The sequence below is a fragment of the Lithobates pipiens genome, unplaced genomic scaffold (genome assembly GCF_037356315.1).
Source record: "Lithobates pipiens isolate NorthernLeopardFrog02 unplaced genomic scaffold, aLitPip1_a1.2 Scaffold_11, whole genome shotgun sequence".
Taxonomy (NCBI): Eukaryota; Metazoa; Chordata; class Amphibia; order Anura; family Ranidae; genus Lithobates; species Lithobates pipiens.
Window position 1 is genome coordinate 4,442,146 of NW_027507696.1, and position 15,048 is coordinate 4,457,193.

The window sequence follows — 15,048 nt, forward strand, 5'->3', positions numbered from 1 at the left end:
GCCCATATTTTCATATGTATCTATTCTAGATAGTTTTATTTAACTATAAAATAACCCTTCGCTGAAAACTGTCAGTCAGCAGACCTGTGATTGACCTCCAGAAGGCAGCCTGGGTGCCCATATTTTTGTTCACCAGTAGATACACCTTTCAGAAACCAAATCACAATTTCCATGCGTTTAAAATTTCATGTGTTAAAATAAAAATTACCTAAATTTTGAATTTAAACCACTTTCAGACCGGACCATTTTGCTGGTCAAAGACCAGACCACTTTTTGCGATTCGGCACTGCGTCGCTTTAACTGACAATTGCGCCGTCGTGCGACGTGGCTCCCAAACAAAATTGACGTCCTTTTTTTCCCACAAATAGAGCTTTCTTTTGGTGGTATTTGATCACCCCTGCGGTTTTTATTTTTTGCGCTATAAACAAAAATAGAGCGACAATTTTGAAAAAAACGCATTATTTTTTACTTTTTGTTATAATAAATATCCCCCAAAAATATATAAAAAAAACATTTTTTCCCTCAGTTTAGGCCGATACGTATTCTTCTACATATTTTTGGTAAAAAAAATCACAATAAGCGATTATTGATTGATTTGCGCAAAAGTTATAGCGTTTACAAAATAGGGATAGTTTTATAGCATTTTTATTAATAATTTTTATTTTTTATTTTTTTACTAGTAATGGCGGCGATCAGCGATTTTTATTTTGACTGCGACATTATGGTGGACACATCGGACATTTTTGACACATTTTTGGGACCATCGTCATTTATACAGTAATCACTGCTATATAAATGCAGTGATTCCTTTGTAAATGACACTGGCAGTGAAAGGGTTAACCAGTGGGTGGCAGTGTAGGGGTTAAGTGTTCTTAGGGGTGTGTTACTAACTGTGGGGGGGTTGGGCTTTCATTTAGTGAACACTGATCTCTGCTCCAATCACATGGAGCAGAGATCAGCGTCACTAGTTGCTAGGCAGAATGGAGAAATGCTGTTTACACGGCATTTCCTCCATTTAGCCGTCCCGTGAGACGATCGAGGGTATGCCCGCGGCGATCGAGCCCACGGGTCCCGCGACCGGACTCACGGGGGTCCCGACCAGCGCGGGAGCGCGCCGCCGCCGGCGCGCTCGCGATGGCAGGGCGGCATTGAAGATTGGACGTACATGTACGCCAATATGCCTGCCCGTGCCATTCTGTCGACGTACATCGTCGTGCGCTGGTCGGGAAGTGGTTAAATATAATCCAGTTTAATATGTTAAGAACATTGTTTGTATGTATAGTTTGTAGTTCTATATATACATGGGGAGGACCATATTGGCTCTCACATCTAGAAAATTTGATTCGTGCTTAGTAATGCTGCATATTGGTTGTGCCTTATGCCGTGTACACACGACCGGACTTTTCGAGGGACTAGGTGCGACGGTCTTTCTGACTGACTTTCGGCAGAGTTCCGATGGACTTACCAAATGAACGGACTTGGCCACACACAATCACACCAAAGTCAGACGGATTCGAACGTGATGACGTACGACCGGACTAGAATAAGGAAGTTCATAGCCAGTAGCCAATAGCTGCCCTAGCGTCAGTTTTTGTCCGTCGGACCAGCATACACAAACTGATTTTTCTTTCCGGCGGAGTTCCGGTGGAAAAATTTAAAACATGTTCTATTTCTAAAGTCCGCTGGATTTTTGGCAAGCAAAGGTCCGATGGAGCCCACACACGATCGAATTGTCCGACGGACTCGTTCCGTCGGACCTTTGCTGTCAAAAAGTCCGGTCGTGTGTGCGCGGCATTAGTGTTCCGGTTATTTCATTTCAAGACTACCAGAGACAAAGACCATGTGATCTAGACTGCCCAAGATTTAGGACATATGATGAAGCTGCAGAACATACATTTTTTTTTTTTTGTTCATGGCAAAAAAGGGGATTATTTCTTTTTTTTTACTTAAAGCGGTTCTTCACCCTAAAGGGGAAGTTCCGCTAGTATTATCCCTCCCCCCCCTCCGGTGCCACAATCGGCACCTTTCGGGGGGGAGGGGGGTGCAGTTACCTGGATAATCCAGGTATCTGCACCCACTTCCGGCTAGACCGCCGCATGGCTCCGCCCACCCCCGCATGGCTCCCCCCCCCCCCCGTTGTGTTCTGGGAAACACACAGTTCCCAGAGACACAGCGGGGGACCATAAGAGAAGCGCAGCGCAACTCGTGCATGCGCAGTAGGGAACCGGGCAGTGAAGCCCTCATGCTTCACTTCCCGATTCCCTGACAGAGGATGGCGGCGGTGGCTGCAGCGAGACGAGCGATCGCTCGTTATCTGCCGCCGACATCGCTGGAACATGGGACAGGTAAGTGTGATATTATTAAAAGTCAGCAGCTGCAATATTAGTAGCTGCTGGCTTTTAATATTTTTTTTTTAGGTGCAGAACCGCTTTAAATTTGAAGTTAAGTTTTTTATGTTTTTGGGTATAAAGCACCAAAACACGTTAGTTATGTGTGTATCCCATTAGCTGCGGGTGGCTGCTTCTAGTGCAAATCATCCTTCGCAGGACCTTCTTTGTAGCCTCTAAATCAGGGGTCTCAAACTGGCGGCCCTCCAGCTGTTGCAAAACTACAAGTCCCATCATGCCTCTGCCTGTGGGAGTCATGCTTGTAACTGTCAGCCTTGCAATGCCTCATGGGACTTGTAGTTTCGCAACAGCTGCTGGGCCACCAGTTTGAGACGCCTGCTCTAAATAGTGCTCTGAGCAGCTGTCTTCCAGTACTATGAAGGTTAATAGCAGCCTCTGCTACTGAGAAAAGTTGCGCCACTCACCTAAAAACCCTGCTGCTCTCTACCACCATTCTGCAAAACTGGTATTACTAATCTAACACACCACATTATATGAATGCAATAGCAGTAGTTAAATGACAGGATCTCCACAGTTCATTCAAAGCATTGTGGGAGAATAGTAATATGAGCAATTAGAATGGTGGAGAGGGCAGCTAAGAAGGAGTCGCTGCAGGGGAGATTTTTATCAGAAGAAGCTGCCTACATAAAATGTGACAGACACCACTAAACATATCAAATGTGTTTGGTGCTATATACAAAAAAAACGAAACTTCAGCCTTAAACTAATAATATAATTTGATTATCCAATATCCGTATGTGCCTCACTGTTTATAACACTTTAAGTTAGGTCAGGGGTGGACTGACAACTCATGGGGGCCCCCAGGCAATAGAAGATTATGGGGCCCCCAGGCAATCAGATTATGGGGCTACACAGTATATCATCACACAGTATACACATACTTGTACACACAGTATACACAGACAGGTTTCTATTGGCTGAGAAAGTACTGGAGAGGTGGGGCAGCTATAATCTCAGGATTTTTAGACCAAAAGTATGTCGGTAAGGGACATTTCAGAGACAGATGTAAAAAAAAAACAACCCTGATGGGGCCCCCGGGCAGTGTCCGAGTGGCCAAATGGTCAGTCCGCCCTTGAGTTAGGTTTGTAACGGCCTCATTTGCATGGGCTGCAGTTTCTGTTATCCCTCTGAAAAGTGATCCAGGGTGAATTGCTTTTCAAAGGGTGTTAGAGCAGCATCTTCCAGGCATTCAGAAGCTGATACTGCTGCCTTCAAAATGCCTATTCTTTTAGTTGCTTTTCCATTTAAATACTGCACCCCAACTCTGAACCAAACACATGGCTTGCAGTGGAGGCACAGTCCCGTTGACTTCAATGAGCGAGTACAACAGGCAATAGCACCTGTCAGTCTTGACATGCCAAGTTCTATTTGCTGTGACCACTAAGCAAAGAATCGCAAGTGTGACATGTGTAGCCTGGTCATTGTATTGCACAATGGCCACCTTTTCACTCTCCTCTTCACTATCCCTTTCCTCACTTTTTATTTATTTTATTTGTGTTGTGTGAGTCACGTTTGTCACTTCACGTTTGATGAGTAGGGTGTCGGTCCTCGGACCTATCCTGAAAGTCTTGTGGGAGGGTGGACATAGGCCTTCTGGCTTGGTCCGCCCTCTATTGGGGGGCCTACCTTTGGGGAAGCCCCATAGTACCAAGTACCTAGGAGGTTCTGTTTCGGCAGACCTCCCGGGCAAAGGAGGTCGTCCGGCTTCGGCTGGATGGCCACTGATGAGTCTGGTACCTCAGTCCCTGTCTGGAGCCTAACGCCCCGGGGGATCAGGGTATGGTTCTTGCTAGTGGAGGACATCAGACACCCGTCTGCACTTTTTAGTGTGTCACTCTTTATGTGTGTGCACTGTTTTTATGCACCGGGTGGACGTTTTTTGGGTGTGTTTTGCACGCCATGGGCTTTTTCAATCGAAAAATGTGTACAAACACCTCCAGCTGCCATGGTAGGATTTAGATGGGTGGCAAAAGCGAAGTCGACCACCTGTATTAATTGCCCCTTTGCCACTGGTGTAAACAAGGCCTATAATATGCAAGTAAAGACTCTGGGGCCTGCAGTTAAATATCTCTGGTATACTTTTTTCATCTGCTGCAGAATTGATATTGAAAGACTTACACAAGGATGATGCAGTCCTTCCACAGCATCAAGCTTGACTGCATTATTCCCTTTTACGTTATATTTCCCTTCTGCGTTATATCTATTCAAGACTTTGTGCACAATCTGTGATGCTTCATGTAAGTCATTTCTTTGTGCCAGGCTGGCACAGAGTTAAACACACATCAGTGACTTGAGAAACAAAGGCTGGCCACCTGATTGTCAGAAGTTGCTGAGCGGGCACTTTTGCCACGCGACTGTGTTGAAGCGTCTGGCAGATTTCACGGCCCTTAAGTGAGCACTTGTCTCCATTAGAGGAAGAAAAATCTTTCCACAAGTCAGAGCGTAATTGTTCCCCTGGACTCTCATCATGAGGATTGAAGTCATTAAAAAATCTGTATTTTCCTCCAAAACATTATCGTGCTACTGAACTGTTTGTGTCCTTGAAATTATTTTTCATTCTTTGTAAACCAATACATAGAACATTGTCTTAAAAAGCGATGGGAAAAAAAAAAATGCAAAAACGATGCAATTATTTGCAAAGATGTTCACAAGCTATTAGCTGCTTGTGCCTTTTTTTTTAAACTTTTTATTAATTTTATTAGTTTTATTCTTAAGGCCTTGTTCACACAGGAAGAATGCATCTGTGCCCCATGCAAGGTCTGTGTATACCTGTACAACAATACACAGGTGTTGTCAGGGCCGGGACAAGGGGTGGGCAGGAGGGGAGGCTGCCCTGGGCACTGTGGTATCATGTGAGGTGGGGGGGGGACCAGAAGGAAATTGGGGGAGGGGATTTGTGTTGGAAAGGGGGATTTGGGGGGCAGAAGGGAGTAAGTATTGTTCTAGGAGGGGAAATTTGGGGGGGGGTATGCTAACAAATTTAGTGGGAGAATGAATGGGGAAGAAGATTTGTACTAGGAGGGATGATTGGGGCACTTTGTGCTGGAAGGGGGGATTTGCAGTGAGGTTATTAGGAGTGGCAATTTTAAGGGTAGATAATTTGTGCTAGGAGGAGTGATTTTTTTTGGGGGGGGGGGCATTTGAATTGGGAGGATTTGGGGTATGGGGGTAAGATTTGTGCTGGGAAGGGGGATTTCAGCAGGGGAACAGATTTGCACTGGGAGGAGGGGGAATTTATGCTTAGGGGGGTGAAAAAGATTAGTGCTCAGTTTTTTTTTGGGGGGGGGGGGGTTTTGATGACACATAATGCTCATACATCTTGGGGCGGGGGAGCGCAGTTTGGCATGTTTGCCCTGGGCTCTGGATGACCTTGTCCCGGCACTGGGTGTTGTGTACATCCCCTTGCAGGCAGTCCTATAGCTGTCAATTGGGATACAAAGGTTGCACGGACACAGCCACTACCCCCAATGTGACATCCATGCGGGTGCCTGACCCCGAATGCACCCTGGGTGCTTTCAGGGCCATGCACCCACACAGATGTCACACGGTAGTGGCTGTGTCTGTGCAGCTATTGTGTTCCAATTGACAGCATATGGATACAAACAACACCTGTTCAACCTCGGGCAAGTAAACATGACCCTGCTCAGGGCATGGTTTGAAATGCCCCATGTGAACGAGGCCAGAATTGGACCTTATAGCTATATTATTATTTTTTTGTTAAGTGCACACATGATAAGTAATGTTTGAGTCCAACACTTCAGGTATTTGTTACCTTTTTAAGAGATAACATTACTCCCTCTGACAAAATCACTGACTGGAGCTCAAGTGCGGCTTTTTAATAATAAAAGGCAGAGCCTGCAGACAGGTTGGTGAAGGCAAGCAGACTAAGGACATGGATTACTGGAACCATGTCCAGTGGTTTGATGAGACCAAGATAAACTTATTTGATTCAGATGGTGACAAGCGTGTGTGGCGGCAACCAGGTGAGGAGTACAAAGACAAGTGTGTCTTGTCTACAGTCAAGCATGGTGGTGGGAGTGTCATGGTCTGGGGCTGCATGAGTGCTGCCGGCACTGGGGGGCTACAGATCATTGAGGGAACCATGAGTGCCAACATGTACTGTGACATACTGAACCAGAGCATGATCCCCTCCCTTCGGAGATTGGGGCGCAGGGCAGTATTGCAACATGATAATGACCCCAAACACACCTCCAAGATGACCACTGCCTTACTAAAGAAGCTGAGGGTAAAGGTTATGGACTGGCCAGGCATGTCTCCAGACCTAAACCCTATTGTGCATCTGTGGGGCATCCTCAAATGTAAGGTGGAGGAGCGCAAGGTCTCTAACATCCACCAGCTACATTATATCCTCATTGAGGAGTGGAAGAGGACTCCAGTGGCAGCTTGGGAAGCTCTGGTGAACTCCATGCCCAAGCGGGTTAAGGCAGTTCTGGAAAATAATGGTGCCCACACAATATTGACACTTAGGGCTCAATTTGGACATTTTCACTTAGGGGTGTACTGACTTTTGTTGCCAGTGGTTTTAGACATTAATGGCTGTGTGTTGAGTTATTTTGAGGGGGAAGCAAATTTACTCTGTTATACAAGCTGTACACTCACTACTTTACTACTACTTACATTGTAGCAAAGTGTAATTTGTAGCAAATGGAAATCTCCTCAGCAGGGCACAGGCAGCAAAAATAAATAAAATAAAATAACATTAAAAAAACAAAACAAACAAAAAAACAGGTACTTTAAACTATTCCTTCACTATCCAAAAACTAACAAAAAAAAAGGGAAAAATAATTTTCCAGATAATATCTTTTTGTTGCAAATTTTTAGGGACAGTATTGTAGCAAAGTGTAATTTCTTCAGTGTTGTCACATGAAAAGATATAATAAAATATTTACAAAAATGTGAGGGGTGTACTCACTTTTGTGAGATACTGTATATATTGAATGGATGACAGCAGCAGTTTGGATTCATTCCTGTGACCTCGTGTATGACATCTTGGATTTTCCTATATGCGTAATTTGGCTCCCTGGAATAGGGGTCAATTAAATCTGGTGAGTGCATAGTGTGTCTGCATGTGGGTGGAGAGGAACCTTTCATATACCCACTGAGGACGTTATTCATGTGTTGGATCTATATATGGACTTCACAATTTTTATGTATTTTTTATAATTTAAATGAAAAGATGAAGATATATTTATTTGAAGATGTATGAAGATGTATTTATTTATTAGTTTATTCACTATGGTGATATGTAATTTATGATATAAGAGCACAGTTCCTTTGTTTCTTTTCACATTAGGGGTGTTTTTTTTTACATTTTACAACACACAGCTCTTTATTGTAGTTTATTTGTTTTTTGCTCATTGATTTGCATGGGCTTGGAACCTATTGGTTCCTATATTTTCTTTTACCATGTAAGCACTGAATGGGTAAAGCACAGCTTTATTTTAATCTTAATGTGACCCCTAGACTTAATATCAGCCCCAAATATACCTATCTGCATTCTTTACCTATAAACTTTAACTTGAACCTAACGCTAGCCCTAAATCTCAGGCAAATTTCATATTGTTACAGCAATAAATTACTATGTTTTCAATACTATATTTTTGCAGCAATAAACACTATCACAGTATTATTTGCAGAAAACATGATATAGTATTAAACTTTTGGAACCCAATCACAATAGGTTACTGTCCCTAAAAATTTGCAACAAAAAGATATTATCTGTAAAATTATATATTTCACAGTTGTCTCCCTTTTTTTTTTTTTTTTTTTTTTAGTTTTTGGATAGTGAAGGAATAGTTTAAAGTTCCTGTTTTTTTTTTTTTTTAATGTTATTTTATTTTATTTATTTTTGCTGCCTGTACCCTGCTGAGGAGATTTCCATTTGCTCTCTGTCATAAAAGAAATAAGAATGAGAGGAATGGTCACCAGGAAAAATAGAGAAAGTAAATCTCTCCAACAGGGACACATACAACAATAAAAAAAAGATTTTTACTTTTATCATGACATAATCCAATGGTAACAAAAAAAAGGTATTGGCTTTAGATACACTTAACGTTTACTTGGCTTTAGATACACTTAACTTGTATTAACCCAACTATCTACAATCATTTTTGTTCCCCACACACTTAACTATACTCACGTGAAAAATAAGTAGATTGGACTTAACAGTAAATATCATCAGAATGAGCACAAAAAAAAAAAAAAAAAATCCTTTTCTTTAGGTCCAATTAATAAATGAAAAGGAAAAAGGTTCTGAAAATCCCACATAAGGGTGTAAGTAATCAGATTTTGTAAGAATAAAACCTAAACAATCTAATCAGGCTGCTGTAATCTTTAAAGAACAAGTTCAAAGCTATGGCGGCTTACACTGATTACTCACAGGCCATTTGGATAAAACGTCTTCAACCTTTTACCAGTAATTACCTGGAGAGGATCCAGGCCCCATCGGCCCAGCTTCCAAATTCACTTTAAGGAAAAGGATCAACAAGAACGATGACATTACAACATGACTCAATGCTGTACTACCAGGAATGCGTTATTCGCATGATTATTCCTATTGGAAAGAGTCTGAGGGGGGAGGATTTATCAATAGTACGGCCAACAGAGTCAGACAGGGGGACGGCCAGCTTTTACTACTTCCTATAAATCAGACAGCTGACATTACCAATCTGATTGCCCTGCTCAGCACACTACATGCATTCTTGTGTATTACTCTAAGCAGGGTTTCTAAATCTGCAGTCTGATTGGTTGGTTGACACCTGTCAGATTCATCGCCATTTTAAAGTATTTTTATTTATTTTTTTGTGGTTTATTTCTAATTCGGGGAACATTATAGTATATTATCAGAGCATAAACATTTAAAGATATAGGGATGATTCACCCATTTTATTTGTCCTTGGCAATCTTTGTGAGCAGGGCAAAAAGTGATGGAAGCTGCATAATTTTACAGTTGTCATCGGATCAGAAATAGTTGTAAATCCTTCAGTGAGGACACCTGTTCTACAGTTGTATACAATAAGATTTGCCCTCTATTTGGAAAGCTTTCCTCTCGCTTCCTGTTGTGTCATCTCCAGGACAGGAAGTAAAGACATATCTGCCAAATGAAATGCAGATTTTTATTTATTTTTTAAATTGCAGTTGTCACTAGATTATGAATTTAAGGGAAATCTCCAGTGGACACATCTGTTCCATTGACAAATGTCTATGTGGGGATTTCACTTTGGGCTTTTGGGGAAAATTTCCACTTACTTCCTATTGTGTTGTCAAGCCACTCAAAAGAGTGCAAACAAGGGGTATGGTAATGGGGTTCTAACAAATCCCTTGTGTATACAAAACAAAAACAAAAAATGTGTCTTTCGATATATTTTAACTGTAAATGCACCACTCTGTGATAGATCAATGAGATAAAGAAATATTTAGACTAGCTCTCTTTGCAAAAAAAAATAAAAAATTTCTGCATTTCATTTATTTTAAGTCTGAATATGCCCTGGAGGCAGGGGTGGACTGACCATTGGGCCACTCGGGCACTGCCCGAGGGCCCCATGCCACTAGGGGGCCCCATCAGGGTTGCCAGCCTCAGTAAAACCAGGGACAGTAAGTAAAAATTTGTTTTTGTTTTTTAAATCTGTCTCTGAAATGTCCCTTACCGACATCCTTTTGGTCTAAAAATCCTGAGATTATAGCTGTCCCACCTCTCCAGTACCTTCTCAGCCAATAGAAACATGTCTGTGTATACTGTATGATTGTATACTGTGTGTGTGTGTGTTTGTGTCTACTGTGTGGGCCCATAATCTCTGATTGCCTGGGGGCCCCATAATCTCCTATTGCCCAGGGGCCCCATGAGTTATCAGTCCACCCCTGCCTTGAGGGTTATTTGGATTCGGCATCTAATACTTAATCAAAAAACCTTTGTAGTTTGTGTCCACAAAATGTGAATTCACCAGTTTTTTATTTTTATTTTAGGCAATATTTCATTGTGAATAAATATCAAACAAAAAAAATAATTTTTACTTCTTTCATATTAAACTTCCACTTACTTCCTATTGTGTTGTCAAGCCACTCAAAAGAGTGCAAACAAGGGGTATGGTAATGGGGTTCTAACAAATCCCTTGTGTATACAAAACAAAAAATGTGTCTTTCGATATATTTTAACTGTAAATGCACCACTCTGTGATAGATCAATGAGATAAAGAAAAATTTAGACTAGCTCTCTTAGCAAAAAATAAATAAAAAATTTCTGCATTTCATTTATTTTAGGTCTGAATATGCCCTGGAGGGTTATTTGGATTCGGCATCTAATACACCAGCTGCACCTGTGGCACATAATACCATGAAAACATCTGATACGTGTATGTAGTTTATGTACCCTAGGAACTAAGAAAACTAGGTAGCAAAACATGATGAATTCTTTAGCTTAATATTTAGCAAGTATAGTTTTTTTTATATACAATATTTCTAAAATCTGAATGTACTAGGCTTTTCTAATGAGTTTGGTATCTTACTAAGGGCTCTTGCACAAAACCAGAGTAAAAATCCACCTGTCCATTGACATGTATTGCAGTATACACTGTGTGCAGCTATGTGGAGTAAACTACCAGCAGTCACGGTTTAATATTCAAGCATATGAACGTGTTTTTTTCAAAGCCTAAAATTTTATGTTCCTAATTTACAGCTGTGTGCAAGAGCCCCAAATTCTCCCCACCTTTTAACGGTGCACAAAAGGGAATAGTTATACAGAACACAAAACTCTGGATTTCTTATGCCGTGTACACACGATCAGATTGTCCGGCGAAACACATTTCAGCGGACAATTCGATCGTGTGTGGGCTTCAGATGACTTTTCCAGCGTGAAGTCCGGCGGACTAAAAAAGTATTTTTGCACTCCAATCTTCCCGTCGGACTTGGGTTTCAGCGGACAATACGTTCGTCAGTATGCTAGTCCAGCAGACTAAAGGCTCGTACACACGGTCGGACTTTTTGACAACAAACATGCAAATTAGCTGTTTTGGAGCAACATCCGACTGTGTGTACGCTCCATCGGACAAACTTTTTCTGTTTTCATCGGACTTTTGTTGGCTGTGCGAACGGACAAACTTTTTGACAACAGAAGTCCGAAGGAGCAAAGTCCGACCGTGTGTACGCAAAGGCATCGGACTTTTGTACAAGGTACAAACACGCATGCTCAGAGCCTATGCAAACGATCAGACTACAATACAGAAGTTGACCAAAGGTGGCGCAGGAGTCATTGAACGTCCTCTTTTGAAGCGGCGTCAGTACGTTGTGACGTCATTACGTTCGTGTTTGTTGTCAAAAAGTCCGACCGTGTGTATGCAATACAAACTTGTGGACCACGCCCTTTGTACAAAAGTCCACGGGAAAGTTTGTACAAAGTCCGACCGTGTGTATGGGGCTTTAGAATGACGCATGCTCAGAAGCAAGTACGAAAAAGGAAGCTATTGGCTACTGGCTATTGAACTTCCTTTTTCTAGTCCCGTCGTACGTGCTGTATGTCATCGCGCTAGCAAACGCCGGACTTTCTGTGTGTCCGTGTGTGGCCAAGTCCGTTCGATAGAAAGTCCGCCGGATTATCCGTTGGATTGTATGTCGGACTAGGTACGCCAGACAATTCGATCGTGTGTACGCGGCATTAAAGTCATTGCATTATAAACTGATGCTTCTGTGTTAAAGGTTAACTCAACACAACAACTAAATATTGTAGTATATTGTAGTTTGCTAGTACTTAGATGTGTAGCTGCAGTAGTTTTTTTTTTTTTTTCCTTTTCCTTCCAACCTGTAAGCTGAACTTAAAGCAGAACAATCTTATCTCATCTTGTGATAGAAATGAACAGACATGTTTGAAGTCTAGCCTGGATGACAACCAACCATAGATACAGTAGAGGCTTGAGTGTAGCCAGGGATGGGAAGTATACTTTTTGCAGGACCGCCAGGGTAGGAGGAACATCCCCCTAGTGGACAGGAACAGAAGCAGGGGCTGATTCAGCCTACTAGACTCCAGTTATCAAGTTATAACTAAAACATCCAGTTATGGGTGGAATGAGTCTTCAAGTGTTTGCAAAGCTCTAAAGTGGAATTCAAACTAAATTATTTTTAAAAATGTTCTCTCCCCCTCCTCCTACCTATCCTGCTTACCTTGTGTAAAAAAAGATTTGTATACTTACCTTTTTATAGTCCAGTCTGGTCAGGTCCTGTGACCCTGTAGCTCTGACTCCACTGTGTCATGGAGGAGCTTGACAAAAACTGTGAATTCTAGGAGCCATGCCATCACCCATAAAATCCCATGGCCCAGCTATTGTCAAAGCTCCCTCCTCTCCCCTGCAGCAGCCACTCACTGACACCACGGAGCAAGAGCTGCAGGATCAGTTGACCAGACCAAAAGGGAGGAGGAGGGAAAGTTTTTAATGTTAAAGAGGAAGTAAACTCTCTCACTCTGATGCTTCTTTTCATTTAGTCCATTATAATAAGTAATTATCAGACTATAGCCACTGTAATCCAGCCCAAATCGCATATTACTTACTGTTTAAAGAAACTTTAAAAAACTTGTTTCCAGGGGTTAGGCAGCGCCATCTTAAGTATTGTTTTCTGAGTCCACAGTGGCGTGTATTTCCGCCCTTACATTGAGCACTTCCTGTACTGTTAACCAAGCCTCCTTCTCAATCCAATGTTTCTATGGCAACCCTGCTTCCCTGTTCATATCTGACTTGTTTTATTTCATAGTATTTACTTGTGCCAATGTCTAATGTTTGCCTTTGTCAGACTTATCAGCTTCAGCTGATAAGACTGCAGTAATGGCCAAGTTTAGACTGTATGTGAGGTCACATGGTGTGTAGGAGGAAGCTCTGAGTGATTAGCAGAGTTCAGTGTTGTGCCGTAGGAAGTCCTGATAACAGATAGATAAGACATAGAGAGTGTGCCGTAAATCAGGGGAGATCTGGGCATGCTCAGTTACTTCATTCTACAGAACAACAAGGATTACAATAATACTAAGCAAGTAAGGAGATATCTACAAGCAGTGTTCATTAGGGTTTTTTATGCTGATTTACATGGGACAAAGTTGTGGGGGAGGGTTTACAACCACTTTAAAGTGGTAGTAAACCTGCACATTTTTTTTTTTTTTTTAAACCTGCAAAGTAAAAGGCAAAATTAGCTAGTATGCACTGCATACTAGCTCATTATGAAATACTTACCTTAGAACGAGGCCCCGACATCTGGCCCGATCCACGCTGAGGGAGCTGACATGCTCCCTCGCCGTTTCTTCCGGGTATCGCGGCTCCGGCGCTGTGAGTGGCCGGAGCCGCGATATCGTCACTCCCGCGCATGCGCGCGGGAGATTTCAGTCCGGCCGCTCGGCTGCTGCCGGATTTTGATGGCGAGAAACCCCTTGTGCGCATGCGCCGCTGCAGTCAGCGGCGCATACCGAGGGGAATATCTCCTAAACCGTACAGGTTTAGGAGATATATTTTTTACCTACAGGTAAGCCTTATTATAGGCTTTCCTGTAGGTAAAAGTTAAAAATGTGGGTATACAACCACTTTAAGCTTGAATTCCGCTTTAAAGCAAGCAAGAGCATTTAGTTTTGCAAATGCTGATGAATTAAAGTGGTTCTAAAGTCAAAACATTTTTTACCTTAATGCATTCCCGGTGGGGGACCACCATAAGGAGGTTCGGGAATGCTGTTTGCAACATCATTGCACAGAGCAGGTAAGTATAACACCTTTTTTTTATTTTAAGATAAAAAAAAAATGTTTTCCTTTTTACTATCACTTATACCCGAATTCCAGACAAGTATAAAAGACACAAATAATGCAGCTTTGTAATTATTCATACATTCTCTTCATATTTTTTTAAATTCAAGCAGTGTACCGAATACCGCGTACACACGACCGCATTACGCCGGACAATTCGATCGTGTGTGGGCTCCAGAGAGGCGGACTTAGAAAGTAGTTTTGCATCAAAATTTGTCCGCCGGACTTGGCTTTCAGCGGACAATCCGTTCGTCAGTGTGCTAGTCCGGCGGACTAAGAATGACGCATGCTCTGAAGCAAGTACGAGAAGGAAGCTATTGGCTACTGGCTATTGAACTTCCTTTTTCTAGTCCCGTTGTACGTCCTGTACATCATCGCGTTAGAAATCGCCGGACTTTCAGAGTGTCCGTGTGTGGCCAAGTCCGTTCGTTATAAAGTCCGGCGGACTGTTTGCCGGACTAAGTCCGCCGGACAATTCGGTCGTGTGTACGCGGCATTAGTTTAACTTGGTATGCACCAAGTTTGGTCTTGCAGCCCCTGTAGAGCAGAACTCCGAAAGAAGGAAGAAGCAGCACAAGGAGCCATTCCTGTGTGTTGCAGTTCAAGGAGCATGCTAATAGAAGGAAAAAGCAGAGTGACAAAGAGATAAGCTCATCAGTCTGATGCTTCTTTCACTTTCCAGCCACAGTGTTGGGATGGCAAGAAGACCTGAAAGTCAAAGTAAAACTAAAGCAGAGAGAGAACAGGTCTTTTCCCTCGCCAGGCAGAACCGTGTGGTGTGACAGAGCTGTATCAATAACAGGACTGGACGAACAGAAATACAAACCATTTGGGAGTTAAAGCGGGAGTCCACCCGG

General features: G+C 42.5%; 1 protein-coding gene across 1 annotated transcript in view; it reads left to right on the forward strand.

The window, feature by feature from the left end:
* The window catches only part of CCDC187 (coiled-coil domain containing 187), a 151,165-nt gene that overhangs the window by 77,151 nt on the left and 58,966 nt on the right, over positions 1-15,048 (forward strand). Inside the window, exon 18 of the mRNA XM_077468195.1 lies at positions 10,686-10,777. Coding sequence (XP_077324321.1) covers positions 10,686-10,777 — 92 coding nt within the window. The remainder of the gene's footprint in view (positions 1-10,685; positions 10,778-15,048) is intronic.